The sequence below is a fragment of the Podarcis gaigeae genome (genome assembly GCF_964106915.1).
Source record: "Podarcis gaigeae genome assembly, chromosome: 6".
Classification (NCBI taxonomy): Eukaryota; Metazoa; Chordata; class Lepidosauria; order Squamata; family Lacertidae; genus Podarcis; species Podarcis gaigeae.
In genome coordinates this window covers 54267186-54285418 of record NC_139682.1, presented here as the reverse complement: position 1 = coordinate 54285418, position 18233 = coordinate 54267186, and the positions used below count along the sequence as shown (strand labels likewise).

Sequence of the window (18233 nt, the reverse complement as noted above, 5' to 3'; positions counted from 1 at the left end):
CCTGATTTGGGGGGATCTTTCTTCTCCCTCACTCCCCATGCTCCAGCCTACCCCATTTAAAGCCCCCAATGTCTTGGCTCAACCTGTCCATGCTCTAAGATCAGCAGATGAAACCCACCTGGTAGTCTCTCTGTGGAATGAGGTACATGGTGTGATAACCTTGAAAAGGGCCTTTTCAGTGGTGGCTCCTGATACACTGCTAAGGTGCATTTGGTTCCATCTATAGTTTTAGGAGGCTAGCTATGACTCATCTTTTTCAGTGCACATTTGGAGGAGGGGAGATGTGATTGCTGCTGCTGTTGCTGCTATTAGTTACTTGTTATTCACTAATTAGTTGTTATGTGCTGTTAAAGGATTGTTCTGTTTTTATGGATTTTGATCTGGGTGCTTTGCTGTAAACCACCCTGGGCATATAAATCATCTAAAGAAATAAATTCAGTAGGGTTCACAATCCCTCAGTAGAATAGTTTCAGTATTCGGGGGGGGGGGGGGGGGAAGCTGCTGTGAGGAGAAAGAATTCTGTCTTTTTAGACATTTTAATATTTTTGCAATCTATTCTGAGTTTATTTTATAAATAAAAGTGGAACATAGTTTTTAATTGAATTAATACAGTACCACTATCCTTTTGTGAACTCACTTCCTCCTCTGCCACTCCCCACTTCCTCGTGTTCTCGCCTGACAAACCTTAAAAGAAACTTTGTCAAGATTGTTTAAAAAAGTTTTCCCTCCCCCCTTTTCCTCTGTCGAACTAGAATAAATCCTTCTCTTCCAAAATGCCATCTGGCATCTGGCAGTTGCGTTTCAGCTTCACAGTCTCAAATTTAATTGTAAGCTCCTTTGCAGAGTTTTCAAGGACGACATGACACAATATGGGCTATGTACAATGAAGACATATGAACTCTGAGGCATACCAAACAAATTCTTTGCATATTTGTTTTGCAGTACAGCATCCATCACCACAGGGATGGGAGAGTGTCCAAAACAGCAGGGAAAAATGCTTCTGCTTGCTGTTTTTAGGCTGTAATTCATTTAAAGCTTGGTGCATTAACGGTACTACTCAAACACCAGATACAAATCTCTCCTTCCTCTTCTGTCCATTTGCTACTGTCAGAGGAGAAGGTCATCAGAGAAAGTTTTGAGAGGCCATGTGTAGTCACACTTTCCCAGATAAAACCCTCAACTCTGCACTGGGGAGCCAGGGTCCTTATCCATTCAAGAGCATAGGTTCAAGAGATCATTCAAGAGATCATTTCAGCCTGAGGTTCACTAATCACTCCTTTGTGAAAACAAAAAAATTCCTTCCAGTAGCACCTTAAAGACCAACTAAGTTAGTTCTTGGTATGAGCTTTCGTGTGCATGCACACTTCTTCAGATACACATAAATACGTGTACACTTCAGATACGATACACTTCAGATACGTGTATCTGAAGAAGTGTGCATGCACACAAAAGCTCATATCAAGAACTAACTTAGTTGGTCTTTAAGGTGCTACTGGAAGGAATTTTTTTGTTTTGACTATGGCAGACCAACACGGCTACCTATCTGTAACTGACACTCCTTTGTGGCCATGCTAGGCCATGCTTTTCAGTCCTTGTCAGTTTTGCATGTGTTCCATTACATATTTACATTTTGGTTTTTTTAATCTGTTTGAAAATTCATATTTAAGTACATGTTTTATCACAAAATATGTATTTTAAACCTGCATTCTAAAATTCAGACCAGTGCAGAATCTGAAGGATAATTATGCTTCAGATTATATATTAGTCCAGCTCATTGAAAAATGCAGCCTGGACAAATCTCTTCACCATTCCTAGGCCATACAATTCTGAGAGCCCCACTCTGATATGGGAAGTGAAGTGGAGTTGAAGCTGCCTGCCACCTGGAAGGAAGGCTACCTGAGGGCTGCAGGCACTCTGAACCCATTGTCTATTCACATCAGTAGAGAATATGATCCATACTTTTGTTCATTGAGGAAAACTCTTTCCATTATTCACTAAGCTGGCCCAGTAAAACCAGGATTGGGCTGCTTTTGGGAAAACCAGACTTGTGAGAAAGTATCCAAAGCATCTCTTCAAGAACTCACTGAAAGAAAACTTTTTTTAAAAAAACCAGTTTTATGCAGCAAATGAAATAAAGTTCTTTGCTACCAAACCTCAGTCGTTCAATGTAATTGAGATCACTTTGGGATGGAATGTTCTTTCTAAATGCCAAGGCTCCAACAATATTAATCTTGTTAGCTTACAAGATTGATGCCGTCTCTTCTGAAATACGAGAGAGGGTTCAATTAGAGCCATTACATCCCCTCCTCAGCAGCCCATTCTAATATGATTTCTTCCCCACTGTCTGCCTCTCTACTTGATAGGATGTGCCAGTAGTGTCCTCACAGCATGGAAGCCTGCTCTCCATTTCCAGTGCTCACTGAGTCTAAATGATTTTTAACCCTATAATACCTGGGAAGCAAGACCATGCAGAAGGAAGACTTCTTTGTAGGGCTTTCCAGTTTACAGTAGTACTGAGGGGTCCAAGTTACAACAAGGAAAACTAAGCAAGTGTTTGGGTATTTTGTTTTGTTTTAAAAATAATATTCATCCTTGAAAGCCACTTACATTTTCCTCTGGGACTGGTGGTGTGCAGAGGCTAACAGTGACGATGACAGCTGCCGTTAGCACACACAGGAGGATAGCAAAGTACAGATAGTGCACATCTTTCAACAGAGCTGGCCTCTGGTCCTCCTCACCACAGGAGGGTGCCATGTAGATAAACTCCATAACCATCCGAACGAGTCCGACTGCTAACCCAAACATCAGTCCCCAGAAAGCTCCCTGGAAAGAAAACATAGGGAAATGTGATGAAATTTGAGCGGAGGAGTTGGAAATATGGGGTGGGATTCCAATCATTGTTTGGGAGATTGCTCCATCAGTGCAAGTATTTCTGCTTGCCCAAGGGAGGTGTCTCCACTACCAACACATGGTGTTCTGCAGGTTCTCCTGTCCCTTCAGAGTGGAGGTTAGAGTGTGCGGGGGGGGGGGAGTTGGGGAAAGCCCTGTTATGCTAGTGGAATTCCTTAGGCTGGCTTCCTCTGATGGAATGAGTTAGTTAAACCCAGTCCTTGCTTATTGATTTTGTTAAAGCATCCCGGTTTGGAAATTAACACGATCCAATTTCATTCTTTATTGAGAGAAGGGCTAAAAACATATATAGTTATAATTTAAACATATGTACTACATTTAAATTTTAACAGGTATTTATTTATGAGAGTCATTGTCACTTAATATATAAGATTGCCATACCTAGACTTAGAAAGCCTTATTTCAAATCTTAACTTAGTTATCTTGGTTCCGGTAACAAAAAACCCCACATCCCTAGACCAATAAGCTTTTGGCCACTGTAACTCTCTGCCTCTGAGCCTATGTATTTACCTTTTTTAAAGTAATGCCTTCAGAACAGCTTTTTGGACAGTTTATCCTACAGCACTAGTTTAATGTTTAAAGGCATACAAAGAGTGGGACCAACCGCATGAGTCCTTAACACAAAACTGGGGTCCCTAATTCCATCATGGCAGAGTTTTTCAAGATAAGAACCCACATCGTTACAAGTCTTTAATTACTGCAGAAGCACAGTGGAAACTTCTAGAGAGGCTCCCGTGGGACTAATTACATTGAAAAGACAGCAAAGACTAATGAGTGAACTGATTATAGTGTTGCACTGCTACAGCGTTGGAGAGGATGGCTTTCAGATCAGGAAGAGAAGTTAGGATTAGGCTGACAGCATTGGGGCATGAACTCAGGATCAGATATCAAGTTAGTGCCCAGGACATAGGACTGAAATTGCAAGGATGTGTTAAAGGAAGCACAGAAATGATAAAACAGCATGCCTGGTTGGAACCCAGATTAAAAAGCATCCGTATTATCAGGTGGAGTTTCTCCAGGACCCCTCTGGCTTTGACCATCAGTCTCCCTAGGAACATTGATAGGTCTCAAACTAGCTCTTCAGCATTAAGGGAGAATGGTCCCCTCCAAGTTCCTGTAAATTTCATCAGTCAAGCTATAAAATTAGCTGGAATACGAACAGAGTTAATGCAGCCATTGCCCAAACCACACTGGGTAAACAACAGACCTATGTAAATGACATTTATGTAGCTGCGTATGTTTGCGTGGGTTCATTTATGGAGTGGTTGGAGTTACAATGATGTAAAGAGCAGTGGAACTCTACTGAGCTAGAGAAAGAGTGCCCATGGGAAGGGAAGGGGAGGGGAGGGAAAGCAAGCAAGGGGGACTGAATGGATAGAAAAACCTAAGTTTGCATGAAATGTATGGCTTTTACCTAATCTAGAACAAAGCTGGTGTTGGAAACTGATGAAAGAACTATGGGTTCCTATGGGTTAAAAGGCCAGGAAATTATATTGCACATCTACAAGTAGCCTAGAATAATGGAACTGTGTTTTTGTTTGGTTTTACCTTACATCATGCCTCTTCTTCTTTCCCCTTGAAATTCCCTTTAAACAAAAACAAAGCCCTTTCCTTCCACCCCCACCCCACCCCTATTCCCTTAACTGGGTTTGAAGGGGCAAAGACCTGAAGTGAGTTGGTCAATGTTTGGGTTGCCCCATTCCCTTTGAAGGGAGTATACCTATTCAAATTATCCTCTTAAATGCTATGGGTTTGGGACAGGCACAGTCCCCAAGGTCCTCAGGAAGTCAAGTGCTAACTGGTATTCCTTGCCTACTGGGGCACCTGGGGTTTGAGTCCTGAGCCCCAGAAGGTGGTTACTAATGCTCACTTGTATGGGTTTAGAGAAAAGTGGCGCTCCCCTCAACTTGAGGTGCTGGTGTTATACCAGGACATACAGTTCTGCAGAAATGGGTCTATTTAGCAAGTTTGTCAAAAAGAAGCAAGTGAAACTTGGCTTGATTTCACAATGTGGCTAGATCTCCCACATAATTATATACGGCTCAGCTCTCTTGAAGTCTCAAACCAAAGGAGATTTGATGACTGGAAGATTAAAGCTAGGGAAATTCAGTTTCTGAATAAGAATTACTTTCTAAGCAGTGGGGGGGGGGGAGAAGAATAAGTTTTGGTGAATCTTTATGAAGTCCCTTCTTTTCTCCCTGCTCCCCCCTCTCACTTCCTGTGCCTTATCACTTCTTTCAGTTAAACCAGTAATCAAAGCCCTGAGAATCTTTTTTTAAAGAGATGCTGTCCTCTAATGGGGCTAAATTCCACAGTTGTTGCATTCAAGGGAAAGTCAGTCAATATAATCGTAATGAATGGTCTTGTCTGCCCTGAAAAACTATGAAACGATGACATTTGGGAGATGCTATTATTCATACGCACCTCCTCATTGATTCTGTACTTACTGGCTCATTGATCCTCTTGCAGAAGATTGCTAGGATGAAGAGGGCAGTGATGGGTGGCGCTAGGTAACTGGTTATTGACTGAATGTAGTCAAAGAGTTGACCGCTGTTGGCTAGCTGGATGATGGGGATCCAGAGGATGCTAATGGCAACGAGAATGAGGACAAACACCCTGCAAGAGCAGGACAAAGCATGTTACTTCTGCACAACTTGACAAATCTAACTTTTGATGTTCTCTGTGGAAAGGGGGGGGATTTCCCCCCTCACGGCACAACAGGGTTTGGGGAAAACTCAGCAAGTGCTGCTTTGTCAAGACTTCAAACAGAGAGTACATTTCATTGACCAAAAGGACATTAAGGGAAAGCTGCAAACGTGCTGCTGCTGCAATGATCGTGGACAGCTCCCATCCGACAGATATGAGGCATCTCTGGCCGCCATGATTTTTTACAGGCAGAAGTCACTTGAACAGCTGCAAAGCAATCCCAGAAATGGGGAGAGCACACAGCCAACAGCACAAGCTGCAGAGTTGGGTACGGAGACAGGAGGACACCAGCTGTGGAGGGCAATGACATGAGCGTTTGGTCCAACCAAATCTGCTTTGGGATCAGGTTCAGTGATTTGGATCAGAGACTTTCATGGCTCAGTTTGAGTTGCTTTCAGTTCTTAACTGAAGCAGAATATGCAGCCCTGGAAACGGAATATACACTGTGGAACGTTTCCTATGACTTTTGCAGCATCTCACAAGTTCTTGCCTCAGCTCACGCATTGCTTGGGCTCCAACTGAACCTTAACAGGAGGGCACACAAGGAAGTTTGATAATCGAGGGCATGAAACCTCTTCGGAAACTGCACTAGGTGCACCTGCAGATATGGGGCAACTGAGGGCACTAGGCAGTTTGTGGGCAGTGTCTGCTCAGGGAGCATTTTTGATAAGCAAATGAAGGTGTGGGTAAGAAAAAGGACCTTCCGACGATCATGAGTTCCTGTTCAGTGGCCGTCTTGCGGAGTCGCTGCCAGATATCTATGGCAAAAAGGGTGCTGCTACTATTGAAGATAGAGGTGAGAGAGCTCATCAAGGCAGCCATGATCACGGCAATCATCAAGCCACGGAGTCCTAAGAAGTCAATAAGGAAAGCCTAGTTAACTTTCACCAGCGAACTCTCACCAGCCCACCCAGGCACTAGCCCACTTCACCAGCAGGCCAACACTTGCCCATGTGGTCCACCTCACTCTCGACGAGAATAGAATTACCTTACCTACAGGCATGAGCTCCATTACTAGCTTAGGGTAGGCAATGTTTGAACAACCCACTTTCGCTCCACAGACCTTTTCACAAATTTCTGGGTCTACACATCCCACTTCATCTGGAGCAAGCAAGTAAATAGAAATGCAGGTTTTAGTTATAGGAGATATAGAGGAAGCAGTTGCTGTTTACATTTATGGGTGATTAAGTGTGCAGCAGACATATGCTTTTCAGGTTGTGTTTGAGATCCATGCCATGTGTTTCCTGTCCCAAATGTTATTACTTCTGACAGTGCCACCCATACATATATAGGGTGACAGCAGATGACTGTGTTTACCTTGTGAGCGCTGCTTATAAATTTACTGCAAATTGCTTGCAAACACAATATTATTGCCTATCCAATGACCAGTTGGGAAGGTTTGTCTCCCCATATAGCTGGATGAGTTCCTACTGTAGGTGGTTGCATGTTTACAGCTGTCCACCCTCCTTGTAAATGGCCACCTGTGGGCACTTGTAGCCTTAGTACAGCCAGCAGAAGCTTACCTGGATAGAGAGCTCTGCTAATCATGCCCGGCATGACAATGAAAAACATTGGGAAGATTTTCAAATATCCGCCTAGCACAGACCCGCCTTTAGCATGAGAGAGACTCTTCGCAGAGAGTGACCTTTGCACAATTACCTGAAAGGAGAAGCAGTTAGCTTTAAGGAAACTTTGCACAGGTTGTTTCACATTTTCTTGGAAACAGAAGAGAACCAAGATAGTCAAAGCAATCTTTTGGCCAAATTGTTAAGAAATGGCAGTCGCTAAAAACTGAAGGCTAGGCTAGAGGGTTTGTAAAGAATCTTCAAGAGATAACCTTTCTCAAATTAAGAGACAATATCTGCCTAAATACACGTGAAACATACGTATCCTGTTAAAATGTATACTTTTAATCAATGATTTTTAAAAAACCATTTGTGAGCTTTAAAAGTACTATACAATTAATGCATGGTTAATTGGACTGGCTATAAGGAAAGTTTCTATGGTGGTACCTCGGGTTAAGAACTTAATTCGTTCTGGAGGTCCGTTCTTAACCTGAAACTGTTTTTAACCTGAAGCACCACTTTAGCCAATGGGGCCTCCCACTGCCGCCGCTGCGCGATTTCTGTTCTCATCCTGAAGCAAAGTTCTTAACCTGAGGTACTATTTCTGGGTTAGCAGAGTCTGTAACCTGAAGTGTCTGTAACCTGAAGCCTATGTAACCTGAGGTATCACTGTATTCCATCCCATTACCTCAAGTAACAGGGCTGAGTTAGGGCTGTTTCTTCAGTTTGCTGAAATTAGTGAGCCTAAGTTAGCTGTGTCTATTAACTTTAATGGGCCTACTCTAAGTGCAACTAGCACTGAAGGCACCCATTGTTTTTTCTCGTAACAGTAGGCTTTAACTCTGTCTCTGAATTTTTTAGTGCGTGCTCAGAATCTGAGTAATGCAAATGATTCCTACGTGCTGTAAGTACAAGGAAACAGAGATCTCATATGCTGATTTTGACTGAAATAATTCAATGGGTTTTTGATCCCAGCACAATAAATTTGTCCTAAAACTCTCCTGTAGAGGGCAGTGATAAATCTATCAAACATGCAGCAAGAAAGACATACCAAATTTTTTGCTCTATAAGACTCACTTTTTCTCTCCTAAAAAGTAAGGGGAAATGTGTGTGCGTCTTATGGAGCGAATGCAGGCTGCGCAGCTATCCCAGAAGCCAGAACAGCAAGAGGGATTGCTCCTTTCACTGCGCAGCGATCCCTCTTGCTGTTCTGGCTTCTGAGATTCAGAATTTTTTTTTTCTTGTTTTCCTCCTCCAAAAACTAGGTGCGTCTTGTGGTCTGGTGTGTCTTATGGAGCAATAAATACGGTATTTACTTTACCTGATTTACTTTACCTGATCTGTGCACCAGCACCAAAGAGCGAGCACTGAGAGGCCAAATATAAGTCCAGGCCATGGAATATCTCCATTGATAGGGTCCCTCATCATATGGAAGGCATCTTCCCGTGGCAAGTGGCAAGTAGTGTTTGGCACAATGACACTGGGGATGGCTCGACTATACTTCTCTTGCAGTCCTTCGTACCACCCAACTTTATCAAAGCCTAAAATGAAAGATGCAACAGTCCAGTCAGCAAGCTCATGTCATCCATCCATATTCCCCTCCCCCAGCCATGCATCGTCCCCTCCAGCCACATTTTGCAGGATCAAACCAGATGTGAAGTTTGTAATGTGAATTGCTGATGGTTTCCTTTGTGTTGGGGGATAGTATTGCGGGGAGGGGCAAGCTGGATTGGGACCATGGCATTTGGAAGGAAGGGCTTTAAGCTTTTGACTCCATGGATTACCAATAATTACCCCCTCCCCCATGGAAGGCACTTTAAGTGGCCAGACAAACCAAAGGTTGTTGGGTTCAGGCACGACAACAAACCATAGTCAAAACAAGCCACATTTTGTAAGCCAACAACAAACCATATCTTTGAATTGTAGTTTGTTGCCAGAATATGAAATAGTTAAATCTGCTGGGCTAGGTTCAGATGCTCAAACAAGCCACACATTGGCTAAACAAGCCATATTAATTGTGCCGAGCTTTTGCAGATATTAGATGAAACACAATAAACAGATAACTAAACTTAAGTCCAGTTTTCTCTTCTCATAAAAAAAAGTTTGATGTAGAAGTTGAGATGACATCAACCCAGATGGCTTTGGCGTTTCCCCCCCAAGATGTGTCATTCTATTAGCCAAAGAAATAAAGCCACACAATCCTATCTTCATCTCACCGATAAACATAAGAACCAACGCTCCAAGCACCATGATCACAGTCTGCAAAGCATCTGTGTATATCACTGCAGTTAAACCACCTGTGAAAAAGATTAGAAAGAACTGATTCAAAGACCAATATTTCTACATTTTGGTGATTTCCCTTACTCTGTTACAAAATGGAATGTGATTCTAATAAATGAATTGATGAAAAGAATGGGATTTTAACACATGAGCAAGAGCCTGGATAGCTCAGTTGGTTAGACCGTGGTGCTGATAACGTCTCTGGGGCAGCTGCATATTCCTGCATTGTAGGGGGTTGGATCAGATCAGGGTCTCTTTCAACCTTACAATTCTATGATTCTACAAAAACTAAGGTTTTAAGTGCATAAAATGAATCATGGAATCATAGAATTGTGGAGTTGGAAGGGAACCCAAAGGCCATCTAACCAAACCCCTGCAATGCAGGAATGGAATAATGAAATCACTGTTTCTTCAAACTTTGCACATTTTGGACCAAACTTGTGACAAATCAGTTGCAGGAAACTGCAGTCAGGATCAGAAAGGGAAAGGGGCCATTTCTCAGTCTTTCCCCTTAGGCTATTTTTCATTTCCAAATTGCCTACTCTAAGCTGACGTTTTGCCTCTTGGGAAGAGAATATGCCTGCCTGGCCTTGGGCGGCCATATTTTGAAGAGCGAAAAAGAGGACACATTTGCCGACTTCCACTTTTAACTATGGATCACTGTGACGACTCTACCCATGAAAAAGAAGACGTGTCCTGGAAAAAGATGACATATGACAACCTGGGCTTGAAAATTGTGTTTTTTAAAAAAGAAGAAGAAAAGAATGGTCTGCAGGGCAGGAGAGAAACACCTCCTGCCCTCATAAATTACTGCTGCAAATACTAGCTCCTCACAGCTGCTTTAACTTAAGCACACACTTCAGGGAAGACAGTCACACAGCTGAGCACCTCAAGTAGCTTGATCCTCAAACCCAGCGAAGTTGCTTTGAAAGCACAAATCTGAATGCAGCACATTGGAGATATCTGAAGTTTACAACATTCCCCACCCACCAACTTGACTACTGGTGCTATACTTTTAAGTCCATTGTAGGTAGCTTGGTTGGTATCAGATGAAATCCCCACCTACTGGATGCCCCTCACTGGTATCCATGAACCATGACCTGAAACTGTCCACACTATCTGGCTATATAAAAGAATTCTGTGCTTTTCGTACTGGAATTATTATACAGCATAGTTACCAGCTATAGTGTAGACGGCTGTCACGACCAACAAGATCACTGTAGAAAGGTAAAGATTCCAACCAAGGGAGACTTGGATGAAAAGTGCACCAGAGAAAATATCTGTCTGGAACAAATACAAGAAAAAGGACCTTGATACCAGTAGCATTGGATTATGACATCTCTAATAAATGTTCTACCTGGAAAATCACAATAAAATTACTCTTGAAAATAATCAAACCAGGCATCAGAAATGCCAGAATCTCAACTAATGCATGTGTTGACAAAAGCTAGCAGAATCCATACCTGGTATCTTTGGACACCTGTCAAAACTCCATCACCCCAACAGGGCCTATGGCTGACACTTGCTCTGCCCCACCTATTAAACAAAATCCTGGGCTGGTTGTCCAAGCTGCATCAGGCAGCTAGGTCTCATTGCATTTAAATTTCTCATAAGACCCTGGAGTAATGAGGGTTTTGGGGAGAACATTGCAATGGCAGGTAGATCCAACCATTGCTTACTATCACATAAGCCCACCAGGGCCCATGGATGGAAGAGGGAGACCACCACAGGTTGGAGTGAAGGCCCAAGACAGGTGTTGATCATCATGTGAGCTGCGCACAGGTGGGCTGAAGCGAGCTGCTGCCATTCCTGTGGAGCCTCCTTTTATTGAGACAAATATGCAAGCTAGGCAAATACATTTTGGGGCTGTGACCTTTACACATCTTCCGATCGTGGGGTGGTACAAAGCTATTTTGGCACCTGTTTCCACAGCATCATTTTCCCCTTGCACAGTGTATGATGAAGGAGACAAAAGGTCTCAGGGACAAAGGTTACAGACAGGACACCGCTGACTGCTGAGACCACAAAAGGTCAGACCGAGGTGGAACGATGTACAGACAGCTGTGGCTTGTCTGGGGGGGGGGTTCCTGCACCCCAGGGTCACGCGTGCAGGCAGACTGTGGCTGCCTGCTGGTGGAGAGTGTGCTGCCTCCGGACCTCACTGTCCACTCCGCGATATCCCTACAACAGGTCTCCTCCAACATGGAGTGGTAGCCCTGAAAGCTTGTATATAATGTATAGTGAAGGGACTGATCCAGTATTTAGGGCTAGTTCAGTGAGGATAGTGGAATGACTTGTCCACATTAATGTCCCATTACCTCCCTGTGAAAGTGCTGTGCTCTACAAGCTACAACTCTATTTCCCCAAGATACATACTGATATCTTGGTGAATATATACAGGATGAGGGACAGTACAGACAGGTAGATTTGAATCCTCTGCCCTCCAAATCTTTTCCTCAGGTATTCAGGCATGGTGACCACTCCCGAAGAGATGTAAACTGGCACAAAGATCCAGCCGAGGACCAGCAATGCCCAGGTGGCCTAACAAGGAAGAAGAACACATGCCATGGGTGCCCAGACTTTGTGCAGTGTTACACAGTCAATTCCATGCAACCAATAGTTTATCTAAAAATTGGAAAGGCAAATTGCCAGTATTTCTAACGAACAAGAATGGCAGATTCAACATGTGCTACACAACTAGAATGCCTTGCTTGGTTCCCAACTACGTGAAGGTAGGGATGAATAGTTGCTCGAAGGCCATGGGATAAATTTAAGAATGGAGAAGGAATCTGCCCTACTGAGATTCCAGTGTGAACTCACCTGATCAATCTGGCCAGATTTTGACCCAGATTAGAAGAATGATCCACTTCAGAATCAGCAAGTTGGCAGATTCTATTAGTGGTCCAGTCCCCTCTCCCCCTTTAAGCGTTGGAGGCAGTTGTGGGTTTTTTTCCTGTACAATTCCCCCCAGGAGCAATGGAACATCATTAAGCATTGTCACTGCAAGGGAGACTTGCTCTGTTTTCACTCAAGGCACGTGACAGCAAAAAGACCCATATGCTAGCTGCTCAGGCTATGGAAGGCTAGCAACACACTTTCAGAAAATGAGGAAAGAGAATGCAATGCTCAGACTACTTCATAAGATGCTTCTAAACACATATTCCTGATGTGTGCTTGCAGGTGGAATTTAAAAATACACCTGGAAATGGAACAGAATATACTTAGTTTTGTCACTTCTGAGAACTGGGATGGACTGGGCTTCTGTGAGTCCACCCATCCCTAGACAGATTGGAGTAAAGATGAGAATGGATACTGTCAGGGTTTCAGAGACAGAGAGCGAGGGGGAAGGGTCCCAGGGTGATGAGGAGGAGGACGACAACGACCCGAGGTTGTCTCAGAGTCCGTCAAGCGATTCAGAGGATTCCCAAAAGGGAGCCCCCCTGGCCAGGCCGAGGGGCGATAGAGGGGGAAGCAGTCAGAAGCAGGAGAGCGGAGGGGGAACCCCCAGTGGGAGTTGGAGATCGGGACCGGCTCCTCTGTCGGAACGGAGTGAAAGGGGTGGAGTTACCAGTGTGTCAGAAAGAGCAGAACAGGAAACAAAGGGGGGAAAGAGTTCGGAGCAAGACGTCCTGCCGGAAGGGCTGGAGAGTAGCACCGAGAGCAGCGTAACTGTCGAAAGGAAGGTCAGAGGCAACGTACGCGCGCCAAGTTCAAATGTGGAGGCGCGCGGAAGTGAGGAGAGTCCTGGGGAGGAGCCTGGTCCCAAAGCGCGAAGGAGGGGGGAGCAGGCGTCAGAGGACTCAGCCTCTGGGGGGTCCCGGAGGGAGGGAACACAGGGTGGCAGGAAGACCCTGCGGAAAAGGAAGGAGAGGAAAAGGTGGAGCAGTACAAGCCTCTTAAACTGGTGCAGAGGCGGGACGGATTCAGAGGGGACTTCTACGATCTAAGAGTAACAGATCCGGAGCCACGGAGCTTGGATGTAATGCCAACAATGTTCTTCAATAAAACCTTTTGTATATAACTTGGACTGGACTTTGGTCTCTTGTGAGCTGGGACCACGGGTGGCTCTGACAGATACAATCTTTGATCAGTACTTTTCAAAAGACAAGGGTGAATCACAAAAGCCATGGGTGTGGGCTGCCAGAAATAGATCCTGGGCAAAAGGAGATTTCAGGGTTCTGAATGTGATCACTCCCAAATGAAATGGGTGCCAACACTGCGGTACTGTTAAAAAGGTTATGACTGCTGTTCAAGTTCACAAAGTACGATGTGATTCTGTGAACTGCTATACTGCGGCAGGAGAGCCAGCTATAGGATAGAGCACTATGGCCCCACTCTATCTGGTATTATTATTATTATTATTATTATTATTATTATTATTATTAATCATATACTGCCATTCATCCCAAGATCTCAGGGCAAATCACAAGATAAAAATACAAGAGAAGAGGCAGAACAAATTGTGTTTTTGGCAGCACTGGGAGCAGACACAAACCATGCAACAGCCATTGTATCTCCTCTATCTCCTGCCCTTGAAAAGGTACAGTTGTGCCAGAAAAGGAGAATTACATCCTTCTTTGTCAGGGCATATGAATGGGGTATTGACCTTTCTCACCTTCTGTGAATGTTTTTGACCGGCATATGTCATGAAGGCCAGCACAAATATATAACACTGAAAACAGAACCAGTATGGTGTTGTGGTTAGATTCCACTAGGATCCAGAAGACCAGGGTTCAAATCCTCACCCAGCCATAAAGCTCACTGGGTGACCTTGGGCCAGTCACTGTCTGCCAGCCTGAACTACCTCACAAGATTGTTTGTGAGGATGAAATGAGGAGTTGGGGTAAAAGTTGGGATATAAATGTAAGAGAAAAGAAAGCCAGGAGTAGGGCAAGGGAAAGAAGTTTCGGGCAGATGGGCAAAATAAATGAACTCCATGCTACTTACCAGGCATAGGATAAGGTCAGCCTTTGCCATCTTGGTGCCCTCCAGATGGTTTGGACCACGCTGTAGTCTAAAACATCTGGTGGGGTGTTTTAAAACATTTTAAAGTGAAGGCTGGATTCAGACTTAACACGGGGGTGGGGAAACTATGGTCCTCCAGATGTTGTTAGACCAGGCATAGGCAAACGCAGCCCTCCAGATGTTTTAGACTGTTTTAGACCCCTCATCCCTGACCCCTGGTCCTGTTAGCTAGGGATCATGGGAGTTGTAGGCCAAAAACATCTGGAGGGCTGATGCCTGTTTTAGACTCTGACATCTGGAACTCCATGGGTCTGCCACCTCTGCTGAAACGTTGCACATCAGGGCTCACACTGCTATGGTTAAAGCCAAGCAATGGGATCAGGTTGCTTGAAGGTGAACACTGCTGATAGCTCAGAAGAATGCTACCTTATTTTGGAGCCCTCTCTTTCATCCCACATCATTGTTGTTCTAGCCAGAGTGAACTTTGTTGCAACAGGAGGTATATTACTGGGTGACCTTTTGCACCAAGGGGAGTCATTCATCTTAGAGACAGCCAACCTGCCGGTTTTGTTGGCAGCAGAGAAGCTCACACATCCCTCAGGACAGCTGCAGGCCTGCGCTGTGAGTGAAGCATTGTCACTGCATGCAGCACCAGCACCTCCAGTAGCAGCATAGCCATGATCTTCAAATAATGCTAGCACAGAGCTAGCCTCTTTCGGTTCACTTCTCCTGCCTTCTTCTGCCTTTCTGCACACCCTCTTGAAATATATAGAAGTGGGAACCACATTACCTCTCAACTACCATAAATACTATATTATCATCATGATAATAACGTGAATTTGATGAAAGTTAAAAGGCACTTGTCATTTAAAACATTTTTTTTCCACAAGATAATCCTCTTATTTTAGAAACTCTATAGGAGTTTATTGCAGGAATGTATTAATACAACTGACGTTTGCTGCAAGTGACTATTATGAATCAACATTTGCTTGAAGACAGTTTCACATTTAGGAGTAGAATACTGCCATTAGTAGTGTTCATGTTAGCATCGTTTTCAATTTTGAAAGAAATTTGCCCCAATGTTCTCTAAAATCCATAGCGGTGAACTAGAGAATAACTTATCCACTAAACATTTGTTTTTAATCCTTGGCACCAACCCTTTACTTGACATTCCTCATTTGGCAACTCTGGGAGAGAATACAAATAGCTAGAACAATTCCTACCAACAAGAAATGACCAACGGTACATGGTAAAAACTAGGGGCTCATTCTCCCATCTGGCTAACTAGGGGCTCATTCTCCCATATCCAGCTCCCATATCCAGCATAAGGTTGCCAGATTCAGACCAAGAAACTTCTTTTAAGAGTTCCAAGATTGCAAGTGACACCAGCCAATGAAACAGTGGCACCACACACCTAGATGGCACTGCAGGCTAAAGAAGATGGGGCAGTGGTCAAATAGCCTCTTTCAATACCATGATGCTATATACAATCTTTATGACTCAGTGCTCTTAAAGCTATAGGCACAGTTTCAAGAACTAGAACAGGCAATCCTACATCTAATTCATTCATTCTTGCCAGATAGAATCATCTCCCCTTTCTCCATGCCCCCATGTGCTGTTCTGGGGGTTCTCCTGATCCTCTTGAGCAGATTTGGGGAGGTAACTGGGTCATGTGGGTTTTGTTGCCCTGGCTTTGGCTAGCACAAATGAATCCAGCCCAATGTTTCAAAAAAATAAAAATAAAAAATAAATCTGAAGCTACAGAGGTATCCAAGTTTCAGACTGTTGTTTGTTCTAGGAAAATGTGCTCTAGCATTAATTTTATCCTGCTTATTTACATTGGAATGTGCCACACGAGCCTACTAATGTTTCTGCTGAAATCAGTTATGCATTTCCAATTGTCTTGTTGGAGATACAATAAAACTCAGGCATTGGGGAGTACCAGATAACCTCTTCACTTGACTAAGCTGATGCCCACACCCACATCCCTTGTCAAGAGCAAGTTGAATCCTTCAAGGACATCTTACGTTCCACTCAAAGCCCCCAACAGCCAAGCCTCCTGCAGCTCCTGTGCCCGCCAGGCCGATAAATAAGCCACTCCCCACATTGCTTGACATCAGAGATGCTCCAATCTAAAACACAAAATGCTGCCGTTAGTTGATAGGAAAAGGTCAGGTGTATGTTCTATCTGTGGCGAGAAAGCATAGAGTTCACACCTCAAAATCTAATTTCCCTGTTTAAAAACAAAGACTGCATGATTCATCCTAAGATCATCAGTGATGGAGATTCCTACTTTACTGCTCTGAGTGTTTGGCTGCCAATACTTGGACTACTCAAATGCCATAATCTTTTAATCTGCATAATTAAGCATAAATTGGAAGAGCTGACTGCATGTTTTTCTCTGTTTATTTCTCTGCTATATATTTTGGAAAGTTGTCTGTTTGCTACACATCTGGGCACCTCCTATGATATTGTAACCAAATTTTACACGATGATTCCTGAGAACAAGGAGTGGATTTTTGTTTATGTTTGGGTACAGTTGGACACCATTTTAAATCAAGATGGTGGACTGACCCTTTCAAAACCATGCTGATATTTATGGAAGAATGGCAGATGCAACTGATAGACTATATGGAGTTAGCAGAAATGACTGGCAGAATCCGAGACCTGGGAGAAGAGGCTGTGGAGGAGGACTGGAAGAAATTTAAGGACTATTTACAAAAATATTGTAAATTGTATGAGTGTTAAGAAAGATGTAAGATTATTAATAATATGGCACCATTAAGATAGTTAAAAGGAATATGAAGATAAATGAAAATATAAGAAAAGACAAATTTTGGATAAATATTATGCTAAAATTAAGCTTTTAAGGTTTGGGTAAAATTATCTAAAATTAGGGACACAATATTGGAAATTATAATATAAGAATTGAAACAAGGTGATAAATTGCTGGGTTAAGTTCGAAAAACTTAGAACGCAGGAACGAGAGATGTGAGGAAGTCCAAAGAAGTGAAGAAAATGTGGATATTGAAAAAATTATATGTTATTTTGTTTGCTTTTTCTATTGTATTAAGAAAACCTTTAATAAAAAATAAAAAAATCAAAACCATGCTGATATTTTGGCTTCCTAATTTTTCAGAATTCCTGAGCAATGTCAGGTATTAGGCTGCTAGCTTGTATCTATATATGCCTCATTTCTCCCCAAGGTGAATTTCTATCTTGGTTTGTCTCCACTTCCTTATTCCTCCTTGTTCCAAGAAGCAAAATGTCTTAGGATGGCTCCAGATCCCACTAGTGGTTGTGTGCACTTTTAAAAGGCACACATAGCTACTACAGGCCAGGCACACCCCAAACAACTAGTCTCAACGTGGGAGTGATAATGTCAGATCAATCAGCTGGCCTGGTCACTTGAAAACTGATCAGGCCATTCCAGTATCTTCTGGGTGACCAATCATTGAGGATGTCACACAAAGCCTCATTCAACTGTGCTAATTCCTACACTTCAGGTTAAACATTGCTAAATGGCCAAACCAGCTGATTATGAAGCTCCCAACCAGCCAAACTTTTAAGTTTGCTACATGTACAAATATAAATACACAGATTTGGATAATGTGCATAAATAGTGGCACTGCCAAGAGGAACAAGGTTGCACAGCATGCAATGATGTTTTAAGAATGTTGTAACTGTGTTAAAAATGAAAATGGTGGTGCAAATTTTGAGACTGAAGGTGTCAATCTACGCTTTTCAGATGGCAGCGTGATCTGCCATGCCACCAATGGCGATCATGTATTTTAGCCACTTAACATC

General features: G+C 43.3%; 1 protein-coding gene across 3 annotated transcripts in view; it reads right to left on the bottom strand.

Annotated features, from left to right (window-relative positions):
- SLC5A9 (solute carrier family 5 member 9) overlaps positions 1–18233 on the bottom strand; it is a 35902-nt gene that overhangs the window by 5126 nt on the left and 12543 nt on the right. For 2 of the 3 annotated variants that reach the window (XM_083742405.1, XM_083742406.1), the window contains exons 4-13: positions 16454–16558; positions 11838–12002; positions 10640–10745; positions 9398–9478; positions 8517–8722; positions 7140–7275; positions 6610–6717; positions 6317–6467; positions 5358–5526; positions 2608–2823 (exon numbers count right to left, since the gene is read on the bottom strand). In XM_083742405.1, coding sequence (XP_083598531.1) covers positions 2608–2823; positions 5358–5526; positions 6317–6467; positions 6610–6717; positions 7140–7275; positions 8517–8722; positions 9398–9478; positions 10640–10745; positions 11838–12002; positions 16454–16558 — 1443 coding nt within the window. Of the gene's footprint in view, positions 1–2108; positions 2263–2607; positions 2824–5357; positions 5527–6316; positions 6468–6609; positions 6718–7139; positions 7276–8516; positions 8723–9397; positions 9479–10639; positions 10746–11837; positions 12003–16453; positions 16559–18233 lie in introns of those variants that run through there. The other variant, XM_083742407.1, reaches the window with a different exon arrangement.